Consider the following 16,935-nt stretch of genomic DNA (forward strand, 5'->3'; position numbering starts at 1 on the left):
TTTGGATTCCGCTAGAGATTGACTATATTCTTCAAATTCATGCATTCTTTATTTTCCCTTTTATCATAAACTCTATAATATCATAATCTCCACCACATCACCAAAACCGTTCTTTCATGTGTTAACCCAGGCTGAAAAGTCCCGGGCCTAAGAAAGAAACCTCCTTTTTTTCAAAAAAATGGCTTCATTTATCAACGTAATCTCCATCAATCATTCCAGCTCCCCTCCAATATTTCAATACCACTTTTGTAAAACGATTCATCTGTTGCCCCAAAATAGGCCTCAGTTTCAGCAATAAACTTTTCATTCGAGCAAAATTTCTTACCGGTGAGCATTTTTTGAGGTCTGAGAAAAAAAATCAGTCAGCCTTCAAATGCTCCAATAACGCTATATAATGTTCACTGTTGATGTATTTCCCTTCTCGGGATAGTCGATGACAATTACACCAAAATATCAAGGCCATAACCTCTCCAGCGAATTATTGTGCTTTTGGGGACACTTTGGACGAGGTTCACCAGTTGCTCAGATGACGATCATTTTGATTCCGGAGTGAACTGATGGATCAATGTTTCATCAATTATCACATATCGACGCAAAAACTCCTGTTTGTAATGTTTAAACATGACCAAACACTGCTCAGAATCATCAAGACGTTCTTGCTTTTGGTCAAGAGTGACCTCGCGCGGCACCCACTTCAAACAGAGCTTCCTCAGAGTCAAATGCTCATGCAATATGAAACCAACAGGTTCTATGATATCTTCACAATGTTAGCTAACCCACGCAACTTTACTATTCGATAATTCAAAACGATTTTGTGGATTTTTTATGCTTTCTGGTGTTACGGTCTCATTAGGACGTCCACTGCGTTCTGCATCATTGGTGTATCCACGACCACGTCAGCAAACCAACGTTTAATTGTTCTTTCTGACAAAGCAGAGCACTTTTTAAGCAATTGCTTCACTTGAATGGTATTTTTTCCATCGAGAAGCATTGTCAAATTAAAACACGAGTTTTTTGAGCCATTGTTTTGAAAATAACAAAAGTAGTGTCACTCGTAGCACAATAACTCTTGAACTTTTCAGAAGAATATCATGAAATCTTAACAGCTTTCTTTTGAAGATTAGTACTAACTGAAAAATTGGTGAATGCAATAAGACTAGTACCATATATGTTAAGGCCCGAGCATTTTCAGGCCATGTAGTATCGTGTTGATACACCTCTCTGGAAATAATAATATGATATAGTGAAGATAGTACAAAGTTGAATCAATATTCACAAAATAATATGTCGAAAATGATTGGATTGTTTCTACCGAATTCAAATTGAACAACTAGTCAATATAAATTATGAAGAAACTAGGAAGAATTGCTCTTTCAATCGATACACTACAAGTAACTTTCGTTTCAGAGCTCCTAATTTTTTTTCCATTTATACTTTTAAACAAATCATTTTTGAAGCATTCATGAAAATGTTTCCCGATTGATAATCATGTTCGATAATACTGTCTCCAAAACTTTACATGAATCAAGAGTTGAAAATTCCATTTCCGTATCATATGCAGAAAATTTTAAATATTATGCAAGATTTTCAATATTGATATTTGGATGGTTTACCTTCAGCAATTTTACATCAATTAATTTTAAAATAAATACCCTTCGAAAGTCCCTAGAGCCAGAAGTTTTCCGATTATAGAAATTATGCTCCAAATCTTCGACTTCCCCATCATTTGAAGGTTATAGAAATTATAATGAATTTACTGTGGCACTCTTATAATTTATGGGACTTGGAACTGGAATGGCTGACAATTCGGATCAGCATTTACAAAATAATAATTTTTTTGTATATTGCAGATAAATCTCCACAACTATTACATCGGGTTTGTGATGTCCGGCCATAATAACATAGCAAGTCATTTTTATGCTTAACACATTGAAAACCAGTAGAAAATATATTTTATAGATACATACTGCATATATGATAATTGTAGCATTCTTTAGTCATTCAATAATTTTCAATGCAAAGTAAACGGAATCATCAATAGATTTCCAATCTAGTAGAACAGAAGAAAGTAGCTCGAAAGACAAAACAGTCGATCTACTGTAAAACAGTAAATTTGGCACACTAAAACAGTAATCCTGGATATTGCAATTTCCGTCACAGTATTATTTACACAGTATTATGTCATACTAGAATATTCATATGAAGCATATGAATAATTGGTATACGAAAATGGAATCTTCATGTGAAGATGAGTTCACACAATCACAAATGTCAACCTCTGTCACTCTGTCGTACTTTTCTTCTTATTTCTTATTATCACCTAAGCTACCAGGGCTGTCCTGCCAGAGGTTTCTATAGTTGGCTTCCAAAGTCACAGAATACCTTACAGAAGGGACAGTCTGAACAGAAACTTGATCCCTAAACTTGAAAATGCTGCGAAATGAGTGTTTCTTCTGTAAAGTATTCTCTGCCACAGAGAATACTTTACAGATCAGGGTTGAACTCCATATAGATAGTAGCTGGAACAAAGTTCCATTGCACGAAGTTATATTCATCTACACTTCAGCATATGTGCATTTTTGTAGTTCGAAACCCTACCGATATATGTAAGAAACTACGTTTTGAAAGTAATCACTCAATAGATTCGTGTTAGATGCGGAGAGGAATTGAAAGATACAATAACTCGTATATTTGGTAAGAAATTAATTTGAAAAAGATGTGGTATGAGACAGGTAAAATTTTTGAAGATGAAATGATAATGGAGGGATGTTATGCATGTTGAATGTTATGCAAATTATTGAAGCAGGCGGAAAGACATGCATATGACCACATTTGCCGTGGTGATCATGTACGATCCTGATTTCTTCGCGAGAACAGGTTCAAAACCATGGTATTTTGTAAGGTCGAGGTACAGAGGAGAAGTAAAGTTTGCCTTCTATAAGCTCCTTCCTGGGGCTAGTCCGAAATTCTATATAATCTATCTGAGGGCGCTATGGGAGTGTTTGTTCTCTTCCCACATTACCTAGGTTGTCTGCATCTCTTCTGTCTTAACGTGCATTATGACAACTGTCATAACATATCAAATTGAATTGATTTGTTAATTTTGTTTTTTTCCTAATTATTCTAATGCTCCAATGGTAAAATAATGGAAATCAGTCCATTATTTCGCTATTTCGAGTGGAGGACAATTCATGGAACGACCATGATATGGGACTGATTTCAAGAAAATGTTTCTAAAATATATTATTATCGAAACTGAGAAGTCTACTATGATTTCCTTTAGTCTTTTTTTTTAAGGAAGTCCTGTGATTGGACCAAAAAGAATTGTTTGCTCATTTTCCATCTCTTGCTTGTGTTCCATATGACACAAAATTTACTGGTAAATCACTGTTAATAATTATTCATTGATGATCTCGTCATGGATTTCAACTTTTGCTTCAGAAAACTGCTCTTTATCTTGAATCGTGAGTGGCAGTTTTCAATAAATAACAGGATATTAGAATGATATTGAAAGAAAACATTTCTTTTATCCAGGCCTCTCACATGAACGGCAACATAATGGGAACCCAAATAACACCAGATCAGATGCAGGTGGTAAATCCAGCAATGGTGCTCATCCTCATCCCAATATTCGACAGGATATTTTACCCTTGTTTCTCCAAAATCAACATCCTAGAAAACTCCTTGCATCGTATGGCTTTCGGCGGGATAATAGCAGGAACTGCATTTCTTTCGGCAGGAATACTGGAACTAGCTCTGGAAACGACATATCCAGAACTACCTAGAAGGCATCATGCTTCGATGAATATTATGAATACCTTGCCGTGTGATTTGAAAATGTCGCATTCCCACAGCAGCTTGCAAACCATAGACTCCGGCGAATTGGTTCGAATCAAGAATATGATGTGTAATAATTTTTCGACGTACAGACTTGCGGTGGTAGCTCCACTTCAATGTGATGATATACGATTCCATAATCACAAATTTGACTTGAGCGCTGTCTGCATAGAACAACAGGTGAGTCAGTTTTGATCTTCCTTTTATGAAATTAATAAATTGATATAAAAACAACTCAAAAAGAATATTTTATTTACGCCCTGAAAAGATAAAAATAAGATTTGAATTATAATACACCTATTCATTTTCGAATTATTTTACAAAATTCAATTGTGATCTGCAATCGAATAATACGAGAACAAAACTCTTCAGCAGTGCACATACCAAGAGCAAATAAAGCAATTGGTCAAAGATGCTCCACCTATTTTCGAGCTAAACTTCTAAATCATATTCCTGTCTCAGTTAAAACACTTAATAATATTGATCGGATGAAGGAACGCTTTAAAAAGTGGATTCTTGAACGAACTAGACAATTCGTTAAAAACTATGTGGACCCAGCAAATTGATTCATATTTCATATTTTTTTTATTTTCTTTTCTTCTTGATTAGTTTCAATTTACTCTCATAAGCTCCTAAGTGAATTCAAAAAGCAAATGTTTCCGCAATAACAGGCTGTACACTGATGAGCTGATGAGGTAGAAAAATCATGATTCTCATAAGACCTGTCTGTTTCCACAGACAGGTTCCATGTGAACATAAGTGGACATCATTTTTATTTGTTCACTATTCTAATATATAAAAATGGATGTTTATTGGTTGGTTGGTTGGTAAGTGATAAATTTCTACATCGCTCAACCGATCGTGATGAAACTTGACATTTATAAGTAATTTTTCATAGAGAAGGTTTTTTGAAAGCACTGTTCTATACCGCTGCGCACACCTAAGTTCGTTGATTCTGATTCTGTCAAAACATTGGAACAGCATAGTACTAGTGTACTATATAAAAATGGATGTTTGTTGGTTGGTTGGTAAGTGATAAACTTCTACATCACTCAACCGATCGTGATGAAACTTGACATGCATAAGTAATTTTTCATAGAGAAGGTTTTTAGGCTATCCATTTTTCTGTAACTCGCCACTAGATGGCGCTGTAGAACAATTTTTGAAAGCACTGTTCTATAACGCTGCGCACGCCTAATTCTGATTCTGTCGAAACATTGGAACAGCAGCGATACAGCAACATATTACTAGTATATATATATAAATGTACTTAGGATACCTTTATGCTTTTCAATAGTCAATGTAATAATTCTAAGACGATTTGACAAATAAATATTATTATTATTATTATTATTGTACACGATCGACGGCAGAGCAGTGAACTTACAGCCAAGGAGTCTGCTTAATCAAAGCAATTACTGCAACATAAACTCGATTTTGCAAGCCCTGATCGCATGTCAACCACTCTACAACTTACTGAACAGTCTGAGCAAAAACATCTCTTCGATCGAGAGAACGAAATCTACCCCGGTTATATTTCGAATGTGTCGTTTTATGGATCAGTTTGTTCACCTATCTTCCTACATTTTGACAAAAGACGGGAGAGTGGATAAAAATGCCAAGAATGACCAAGAAGTTTTAATCAACACTGGCATCCCATTCGGTCCGACGTGGATTTGTAAAATGTTACATAACATGCGAACTGACTGGATCAAAGATAGATAACAAGATGCGGAAGAGTTTCTAGGTTTTCTTTTGAATTGGCTCAATGATGAAATGTTTGAGCTGAAGGAGTTAGTTGAATATTATATTGACGATAAAAAACCTCTCGTTGACTCTGCTTTGAGCAATGATTCGAATAATGAATGGAACATAAGGGAATCGAGAAATAAAAGACATCCAACCAGAAGGATCGACTTCACCATTACACCGATAAGTGACATCTTCGAGTGGCAACTAAAGTCGAGCATTCATCGTAACGGGGACCACATTACTGAGAATATCCAGCCTTTTCTCACCCTGTCACTCAACATTGAGAAAGTGAAGACTGTCAGAGAAGCGTTCAAGGTACTCGTCTCTAAGAACAGTTTAGAGGGACTGACTTCGTCGAAAACAAACGAAAAATTCGAAGCGTGGGAGTAAATTTTGCTCTGCAAACTTCCCGTTATCTTCATTTTGGATCTTAAGCTTTTCGAATACAGTCACGACGGTTGCATGAAGATTATCAAGGCTTTGGATTTTGATTTCGACTCGAAGATTGATTTGACATTGGTATCGTCGGAAACAGTCTGCAACAGAGAAGCAATACAAGCTCTTCGCCGTCGTTTACCACGACGGCAAAAATGCCAACATTGGACACTACGTGACCGTTGCCTTCTACGCCGGCTACAACTGCTGGATTAGGTACGACGATTCTTCGGTCAAGAGCGTGAAGGAAGAATACGTACTGAAACCCCAGGGAACGCGAGTTTCTTATTTTTTGTTCCACAGAGAAAGCGATATGATCCGATCTAAATAACTGCCCCCTAGGAGGATATGAGGTTGCTGCTTTTACGTAGAGTTCAGCGTCTGGAATAATACGAAATTTCTCTTTTGAGTTTTTATCGAATTTGATTTTTGTTGGTTTTAATGAATTTTTCATTTTTTCATATTGTTTTTTTACAAACTGAGTATAGAAAAAGTATCTTCTATATAATTCAGTGTTCATATAGAAGTATTTGTTTCGAAAGAATCTTTTTCTTTCGTGTAATTTAATGTTTATATGAAAGTAGCTGTTTCAGGAGGACTTTCTTTCAGTTTGTGTCTGAAAGTTACTTCTTTGCATGATCTACACATCCACATATAGAGTCACTTATTTTCAAATTGATTAATTTCTTCCTTTTTTTGTATCAAGATGGAGTAGTAGAAAGCCAAAAACTTCCTTTCCCAAAAATTATTCACTTCTAAAAAAATAAAAATATAACCCCTTCAATTCATTTTGTTGTATTGTAAATAATAAGATTTAAATTCAATTAAATCTAGCATCAGTGCTTCACGATGTTAATTTGAGTAATCTTTTCCTTTGAAATGTTTAATATCAACTCGTAAGGTCATTACACAATTTGTGTGATATAAAAGCTTTTCGTGAGATTTAAGCACTCGTATTTCTTAGTTCAAACTTAGTTAATTAAAATTAATTAGATCAAGTAACTCAAGTTACTGTTTGATCTACATAGGTGAATCTCTAGACAAGCTTTAATATCATATGAATTGTGTAATGACGTTATAAGTTGAAAGTAAAAATGTTGAAGAAAAAGATTACTCAAAATTACATTGTATAGCACTGAAGCCAAATCTCATTATTATTTTAAATTGAAATTTTATTACTTACAATTGAATTCTATGAAGTAATTGGAAAATGAATAGGTATAATGTAATTAAAAATCCAAATTTACTCTTTAAAGGGTGTGAATAAAAGCTTTTTTTTGAGTTTTTATATTTTTTTTTATTTTTTAGTTTTCGCTTGATATATTTCTTAGGCTATTCATTTCATTCCGTGCGTCATTGTTAAATGGACGAGTGCCTGTGTGGGTGATTTTCTACGCACCTCACCACGCCTTTTGTCAAGTCGTTAGCGTTTAATGTCAGCGTTGTCATTAACAAATTTTTCTTGCAGTTTTAACTTCTTTTTCTCTAACAATATTTTTCTTTGTGTTGTTGTTTCTTTATTTCCCATAATGTTCCCACGAGTTACGAAGGAATATCCGCCAACCCAGTGCTTCGTTTAGAAAGGTAAGAGCTAATAAACAACAGTGTTCACCCAGGTGCCCTGAGGCGGTGAGGTCACGACATCATTTTATACCCTTATGTCACTCAATCCTCGGCACGGCCTCACCGTGACTTGGCTAGTAATTTGGTAATGTATGCGCCACTGGTTTCAGCTTTAAGCTTGCTCGTGCCTGACGAAACACCGTTCCGGGTTTCATATTGGAGTATTCCGTCTTCAAGATAGGTTGCAAGCCAATGTTATTGACGCCCATCTCACCAAATTACACAAATCATGATATGCCTTTTATGCCTGTTACTACGGTTGACCTTCGAAGAGTTACCTGGTTTGGAGCCAACCCTGGATGTGGCAGCAATTTCATGGTGGACCCACCAACCGTCTATCATATCTGAACGAGTATGCAAAAGTTCAAATCCCTACTGCCTACCGTTGAGGAGTTCCCTGGTTTGGAGCCAACCGTAGATGTGGCAGCAATTTCATGGTGAACCCACCAACCATCCTATCATATCCGAACGGGTATGCAAAAGTTCGAGTCCATACTGCCAACCGTTGAGGAGTTCTCTGATTTGGAGCCAACCCTGGATGTGGCTGCAACTCCATGGTGGACCGACTAACTGTCATCCATATCTTAAAAGGTGTGCAATATTTCATGTCCCTACTGTCAACCGTTGGAGAGTTTCCTCGTCTGGAGCCAATCCTAACAGCAGCATCACGTCATGCTTATCATAAAAATGCATTGTCATCGGGACTGGATCAATATATAAAATTTCAGCTCAATCGGACATCGGAAAGTGTGTCAAATTTGATTTGCAAGGTTCCACCTCCACATAGAAACATACATTAAGTCAAATTAAATAAAAGCTTCATTCATAATAGAGTATCATCTGCCACTCAATATGAAAGTGAAGACAGTGATCTGGTCGCCTTTAGTTTTGGAGCATAAAACATATCATTTGGGGTTTTTTAGTCGTATATTAGAAGGAAACTTTCAATTATTTATGTAGAAGAAAACTTCTTCTTCATCGTGTCGTGAAGAGTATGGCATTTCTGGTGATTGGTAAAAGTGGATTCATTCTATGCCAGATGTTCCAGTTTCACATTTTGATTAGGGTACCCTTTCACTCTATTCTCAGACACACATGATTTCGGGAAGAAATTTTTTTTTTTGAAAGGCTGTTTGGAACGGGACCTTTGTGAGTGTTTATAGTTATCATGTCAGATTTTACTATTTACAACTTTCGAAACCACTCAAAAATCTAAAATCTGTTCATCCATCAAACAAAGCAACCCAAACAACGATAGATGCGTGATCAAACCATAATCACCACGCACATTTGCATCTATTGTGTAACGCTGGCCTATCAGATTTAACTGCAATCGGCTGGCGGAATTTATTGTTTCAGATATATCAGATATAACTTATTGTAAAAAATTATTGATGGTGTTTGATAGAAGACTTGTCAAAATTGATATTTACTACAGTATAATGATATTCTAGTTCATTTTAATCCCGAACTTTCTATAAATTTAATGGTGGACGCTTCAAAATATGGAGTTGGGGCCGTTTTTTCACATATATTCGAAAATGACGTTGAGAGACCTATTTCTTTCGCGTCTAAAACTTTTAATGACCAATAAAAGAGATGGAGTCGAGTAGACAAAGAAGCATTGATCATACTTTTTAGAGTAAAACGATATTATCAATTTTTGTATGGACACAAAGTTACTTTAGATATAGGCTTGCTTTTGAGCGGTTTTAATTTCGAAATAAATATGTTCAATCTAGCAAAGGTAATACCAATATTATGTTTAGGTTACCGATAAAAGTAGACTCTCAATTTATCACACATTCATATTTGAAATTTTGATTTTCTTCGAAATGAAAAAATGGGGGTGTTACTTTCTGATGAATGAACCATTTTGTCGTGGAACTAACGAAAAATATTGATTTCATCAAATTTTTCTGAAAGTGCGGAGGTCTATTTGCATTTCATTTCTAGATCGATTCCGTTTTAATTGGAATAAACGAAAACAATGAAATTCAGGCATATGTGACAGATCCCGTGGATTTCAAGAAGTCACTGAGTGGTACACCAAGAGTGAGGCAAGTTAATAGTTTTTCTATCTATGTAAACTTGCCTATGTAAAATTCAAATTCCAGGATATCGTACATAAAATCATCCGACTATTTTCACAACGTTACGGTGACTCTGAAAGGCACCTCTGGTCTAGAAGACATGTACTTTGTTCAAGATTCGCCTTCCTCGAGTTTGTCGGAATCCGCATATATGGAAGTACCTCAAGGAGTGTGAGTAATGTTTCTCATTTCAAAACTCTGACATATAATAAAACTGATAATAATCAATTTCCACATTATTATGACGAAAATTTTATCTAAAATCTTAAAATTATGAGAGTGTTTCAAACCTATACACTCTTTGTTTGATAATTTCTTAGATTATTCTAGTTTTCTTCCACTTGTTCATTTATTTCAACCAAATTTTGAGTTTATTGCAAATGCCTGGAGACCTCGATGATAGTGTCAAAACAATATCATTCATAAATAGCAAATAGTATTCATATTATACGATTTTGTATACCGGGTGTCGTCAATTAGACAATTCATAACTTCTAGAGCATTGGGTGTATCAAAATAAGATTAGGTATACGAAAATGATTCGTTAAGAATAGGTAGAATTTTCGTTCTCCAGTTTGATTGAAAATGTCTCAGATTTTCAATTTTCAGGAATTTTTTTTCAAGTTCACAAATAGAGAATGAATGTAGATTGTGATAAAGAAGTTCATACAGGTGTGAAAAGCGCTCAAACTTTTTAGTTTGTATAATGTAGAAAAGATTTTTCTCTCAGAATTTTTCGGGGGTAATCAAGAAAAATCAGACTGCTGCTCATATGAGACTTCTACAGATTAATGGACAATACAGCGGCATCAAAAATAGATGGTTACTCGCAAATACACAGCTTAAAAAAGTAAAATACAGGCACGGGTCGGCAGAGTACAAGTATTATTCAACCTTCGAGGACCAAGGCAAATTATATTGAAATGAATGATGCGTGGGTAACAATAAAACCAAGGACTTTCACTTCGTTTCAACAAATCTCTCTCCTTGAATGCAATTCAGTAACACAGTACCCGATATAAAAACTGTGGCGGTTTTTCTGTTAATTTCGATAGTTGCGAGGATATTAGACATATCGGAAATCGTTGTGGTAGGCATTCAATGTACAGATATATAGAGAATGTCCAAAAATATACGTCAACGAAGTGAACGTAAAATAAGTCAAGGGAAAATACCCGTGTTTTGCTTCAATTTCACTCCGATAAGTCCCTGCGTAAATTCAGCATATTCTTCTGTCATGTAACAGATCACATAGTTATAGATACAGTCCTGGTAGGTCATGATGAGTCTCTTATCCATCCATTTGAGGGAATCTGGTCTCCAAAAAGTTAGGTTAAAAGTTAAAATTCTGATAGTACTAAAAGAGACGAAGAGTTTTGATGATTTGGTTCAGAGTCAAAATCAAGACCAACTCAACAAGAATCACGCCGATCCTTGCTTTTGAATCATTCAGGTAGAGAACAAGATCGAAACTTCTGATGTCTCAATAACCTTCATTCAGATCAGTTCTCTGGTGTAGATATCCTAAATAAAATAAAACAACCCCTTTCTTTTTATTGGTGTTTTATTATAATGATAATAATAATAATATAATAATAATATTTATTTTCCTTTTGACATCTAGAATGTATAGGAATAGTCATTAATAAAATACTATAAAATAAAGTGTCAATGGTTTCCACAAATTTCGTACTTTTGTTAAAATAATTTCGAAATTAATGTTGAACCTAGTTTTGTTAAAGCTGACTCCAGACAACTTACCAAGAGTCGATTTTGAAATGATCGATGAGTTTTACTTGTGAAATTCGCAATACTTTGGTACCGAGATGAAGAATGAAAAATTGAAACGGTAGGTGGTATATTCAGTAGGTCCCTTTTATTTATATGACATTCATTTCAGACTTTGTCGTTTATCAAAGGATGGAAAGTGTTGATTTGATTTTTATTTTATCTCGGCCAAGGAGCAGTATGGTGACTGTAAAGAGAAGCAAAAATATGTACAGTGAAATGCAGAATTACTCCAGAACATATCAATCTAAAAATAACCTGAAAAAATATTTTTCAGGATGTAAACTAATGACACGGAATATGGAGCAAAATAGGCACCCGCCGAGACCTACCTTTTACAAAAATACGTTCTTTAATCAGATAATTGTAACAGTTGTATTCACACCGAGTTGACAACAATAACAAATTGGATAATCAGATCTGTGATTGCATATTAAAAACCAATACACTTGGCAACTCCGCTCTAAAAACGATCAATTTTATTGATCAACAGACACGCGGCCAATTTAAATTCTTGCTTTTCGAATTATTCTTTTTTCTGCAAAAATAAAGAGTTTTCCATAGCATGAAACAAGCCCATTGTCAGAGTTCAGAAGTCCCCGTTGGGAGATCCGTTACAACAGAGGTTCCAATTTCATTAGAACTCGTATCCCGATATTTCTGTTTGCTTATTACGGAACTAATTCCTGTAGTTATGATTTGGAAAATTCGTTGTTCTAGTCCAAAATATCTTCATTCTCATCATTATTATCTGATTTGTTTTCACTATTTTCTTCTAACTTAACAGTCATACTATTTCCACAGCTATGAATGTATTGTTAGTAGCAATGAAGAGAAGCATCTGTTTGAAAAACATTTCCATTTGGCTTATGGAGGAGTTTATTCTCTAGTGATTAGAGGAAGCCGGGGAGAAATAGCGGTAAGTCTTTTCCTTTAAAATTGAAAACATGGAATTTTTTCTCTTCTGCAGGACAACTTATGAATATACAAGATGACAATTTGTTAAATTTGAATAAGTATATACAGGGTCTTTCATTTAGCGCTTCCTATCTTGAAATTCAAATAAAACAAAGTGTATGTTAGATATCATCGAAATTTTCAATTCGTTTGAAAGATGCCATTATGTGTGGGATAAAGCTTGGCTCTAATGTATCTACGCCACGGCTTCTCTGGGTGAAGCACATCTACAATGTCCAAATTTCCATGACTTCCACGAATCAGGCAGAATTTGACCGATACCATGGGTTATGTTGACTTCGACGACATCTGCATACACCTTCGACTCAAGAAAACCCCCCCACATCGGGGTCAAATCGGACGATTTTGGTGTCCAGTTCAGATCATTGGAACTGAGGTGAAATATCATGGCATTGTCCTTGACAAAAAACTCACACTAAAACGCTCACTTGGAAAAAGCCAGACTGTCCTATTGACATGTCGAAGGTCTCGTGGGGAAACTTGGGATTTAGGTCCCAAACAAATCCATTGGATTGATGTGATGAATGTCAGACCAATGATAACTTATGGTGCAATTGCAATAACTTATGGTGCGGCCATGGAGATCCTTCTAGATCTACCTACTCTCCACATTTTTCTGGAGAGAGACGCTAGATAGACTACATAAAGACTTGTGGACATTGCCAATTGCACAAATCAATTTGATGCAGAGTGCAACAGACTGTTGATTGACACTGGAAGTCACAGCATTCTAGAAATGACCTCTTACTTTATGCCTCAAACTGTCAACCACGAACTGCCTTATGAAGTACTGTTAGCGAGTACAGAGAACATGATCCTCAGGGAGAAGAAAATATTGAGAGCAAATAGTTGTTGGTTCACAGATAGATCAAAAACACCTTCTGATTCTGGTGCAGGTGTTTTCAGTTGCAGACCCAGAACAGAGATATTAACCTGATTAGGAACCTGAGCGACTGTATTTCAAGCGGAAATTTACGCTATTGGAGAGATTGGAAGAATCCAACCTTATACATAAGTCAATAAAAATATTCTCGGCAGTCATGAGACGTTGGACGCTCTTGACTCCTAACGAGCAATGTCTAAATTGGTAGCAAATTGCCAAACACGACTCTCCTCGACAGGAAGACTTAACAGATTGTCTATGGTCTGGATTCATAGTCATACTGGCCTGGAAGGCAATGAGGCTGCTGACTCCCTTGCAAAGGAAGATGCTTCAAGCAGCTTCATCAGACCACAACCTGTAATTGGCATCGCTTTAGGTTTTGCCAAACAAAGATTGAACACCTGGATGGCAAAAAGATTCATTGACTTCTGGCAGAATCTTCCAGAATTGGCTCACTCCAATCTTTGGAAGCTTGATACCAAACAGTTGTTTGACTACAATGGGGATGAACTACGATATCTAACAGGCCTTCTTACAGGTCACTGTCATTTAATAATCATATACAGAGACTCTGATTGTCGGAAGACAGTGTGTGTCGCCTCTGTTTGGAAAATGATATAACAGCAGAGCATATACTTTGTGCCTGCCCCACTGATGACCGAATCAGGTTTTGAGAGTTCGGCAGAGCTGTACTTTTACTGTTTGACCTAAAAGACCTCACCATACAAACTAATAGGCTTCTTTGAAAAGCTGGGTTCATTTGGTCGAGTGTGAATAGGTGTGAGCCACAATAAACCCTTGCGGGTTGCGGTGGAGGTTCGAATAGACCCACTAACCTAACCTAACCAGTTCATGTCACCCCCACGTGAGATGACCATGCCCTCAAATTTCTCGTGCAAAATATCCAATGTGGCATGTGTGGTACGTAGCGCCGTCCTGTTGAAATTACATGTCGTTGGTGTCCAGATAATCCAATTTAGGCTAAAAGAAGTTGGTGATCATCGACCTATAGTACTCACCGTTGACACTGATAGTCTGGCCAACGTCTTTCTTGAAAAAATATAGACCGATGACGCCGCCAGCTCAGAATCCACACCAAACAATGACTTTTTCGGGATACATTAAACGCTCCAGGATCTCATGTACCCATTTTTCCAGAAATGATCCTCATAGCTGAAGATGCTTTTTCGATAAGGATTATGGTCAGTTGCCAACTGCTCCATGTCCTATTCAGCAAACACACGTCGTTGTTTATGGTCGTTTACCTTCAGTTCCTGTGTCAGTTGAATTTTGTACGAGTGCAGGATCAAGTCACGACACAAAATTCATCAAATTGTGGTCTGCGAAAGGTCGAGTTTTTGTGAGCAACGCGAAATCGACTGCCTCGGATTCCCCTGCACACTTTCACAGACAGAGGCAATGTGTTTGGCAGATATTACGTTCCTTCGACGTACGGGTATTGATCATTCGTTCTGAATAAATGACAACCAATTTGACAGATGTAGCTTCAACAAGATGACCATTATCAGTTGTCAAAAGTTTGCAAGTCTCTGTTGAAAGGCCCTATACTACCAATATACCTCCCTACCCCATACTACCATTTGATTTTTTGCTGAGAACAAGTAACAGAAAATAATATATTTTCTTCTTGTTTCAGTTTGCAAAACTCTACACTATGTCGGTACCAAATACTGTTAATATTTTGTGGCAAATTCCGCAGTATTTTCTCATTTCCGTTGCGGAGATCATGTTTGGTGTAGCCGGACTTGAATTTTCATTCACACAGGTAATCTAAAATGGCTAAAGTTAATGATTTTTTTCTACGATCCCATTTTTTCATCAGGCCCCAAGAAGTATGAAAACTGTTACAATAGCTGGATGGTATTTATCAGTGGCAGTGGGGAATTTTTTGGTTATAATTATAACCCAACTGAATATGTTCCGGAGTCAGGTAATATCAGATTGAATTATATTTTAGAATACTTAATAGATAATACTTTATAGGTAATTGTGATAATATCGTATACTATCAAATATCAACTCCTCACTACAAGTCGAGTTTAAAAGTTGCCAGTTGGAATATTTCGCAAATAAGAGAAAAAGAAAATCTATAATCATATCTGTTTCTTCGTAAGTCCTAGGAAGCTGAAATTTTGTCTAAAGGTGCTCCTTAGGTCTTAGATGCGCATTACGAAAGGATTTTCAAATATGGGGCGCCTCCCGTGGGGGTGAAAGGAGCACGTTTAACTGAGGAGCTATATTTTCGGAAGCAGAAAATTTGTACACAGCTTCGTTTTATATTGTAGATATGCAATAAGGAAAGATTTTGAAATATTCCTACTGGGGTGCTCCCTGGGGATGAAAGGAGGAGCGTTGACATATGAAAATTACCTTTTCATCGCTGTTTCTCCGTACCGCTATATTGTAGGAGGCTGAAATTTTGTATGTAACTTCGTTTCATGTTGTAGATGTGTTACCTTTTCATCACTGTTTCTCCATGCCTTCAAATTTCCTGTGGGTGGATTTATATTCAGTATCAGCATTGGAAATTTCGAAACATTCGTCTCAGCCAACGTACCTACCTACACAGTAGATTCTAGGAAATGCCTAACGGAAAGCAAATACTTTCCCGTCTACAAGCACGCTGGACATATCCAACTGAAATTATATCCAACATACATTTATGCAAAATATCTTACAGACTTCGGTCTTGTAGATGTTTATCTTCCTTCCAGCAGGTTGATTCTTTCATTCATCTGTTTGAGGATCTGAGTTTCTAAGTTGATTGTTGAATCAAGATCATATAAAAATTATTGATAAAGTAACAATAAATTGAATCGGGAGCTTCATTCATTTTTATTGATATTATGATGTCTTTTATATTTTCCTCTGAAGTAGTCTACAAGAAAAAAAATTTACAAGAAGATGGAAATTGTTCAGTCTGGTTTTGAATTTTTTTGATGAAATTAAGCCAATATGTGAGAAAACAAATCATTTGTTGTCGTTTCCATTGGTTAGTAATAAACTATTTGAATATTTCATATCTCTAATACATTGAATACTTGCCACCATTCATATCATTATTATTTTCATTACAATTTTTTTTAGAATCAGCATGTTCGAAATGAAATCTCTATTTGATTTTTTCCAAATTGACAAATTTATATTCTACTTATTCTCTGTATGTTCATGATCTTCAATCTTCATTTCAGGCTCACGAGTTTTTCTTATTCGCAATCCTCATCGTCGCAGATATGATGTTATTTATGGAAATGGCATCAAATTATAAGTTTGTGCAAATGATCGACACGCCAACATCAACTTCTACTATTTTTCTTACCGAAGAAGTCCTTCCATTCGAAGAATATTACAGTGATGAAGACAATGGAGAACAATGACAACATGTACATGATCGTAAAGGACCATTCCATTCAATGGAATCACGAGTAAAGGTTTAACACATACATGACGTCTGTTTTATTGAAAATATTGTGCTCATATACAGGTGACGAAAATAATAAAAACTCAGTATCTTCAATAACAAAA

The 16,935-nt window shown here is 36.0% G+C and overlaps 1 protein-coding gene across 5 annotated transcripts in view; it reads left to right on the top strand.

Annotated features, from left to right (window-relative positions):
- Positions 1–16,935, top strand: part of LOC111513482 (peptide transporter family 1) — a 38,170-nt gene extending 21,235 nt beyond the window's left edge. For all 5 annotated transcript variants that reach the window (XM_074176256.1, XM_074176257.1, XM_074176258.1 and 2 more), the window contains 7 exons: positions 3,535–4,017; positions 9,604–9,707; positions 9,765–9,911; positions 12,333–12,447; positions 15,047–15,175; positions 15,233–15,340; positions 16,602–16,935. In XM_074176256.1, coding sequence (XP_074032357.1) covers positions 3,535–4,017; positions 9,604–9,707; positions 9,765–9,911; positions 12,333–12,447; positions 15,047–15,175; positions 15,233–15,340; positions 16,602–16,787 — 1,272 coding nt within the window. In that variant the 3' untranslated portion in view covers positions 16,788–16,935. The remainder of the gene's footprint in view (positions 1–3,534; positions 4,018–9,603; positions 9,708–9,764; positions 9,912–12,332; positions 12,448–15,046; positions 15,176–15,232; positions 15,341–16,601) is intronic.

Source organism: Leptinotarsa decemlineata, unplaced genomic scaffold, assembly GCF_025532065.1.
Source record: "Leptinotarsa decemlineata unplaced genomic scaffold, Ldec_3_MD MMD2_tig00001719_RagTag_RagTag, whole genome shotgun sequence".
In the NCBI taxonomy this organism is placed as follows: Eukaryota; Metazoa; Arthropoda; class Insecta; order Coleoptera; family Chrysomelidae; genus Leptinotarsa; species Leptinotarsa decemlineata.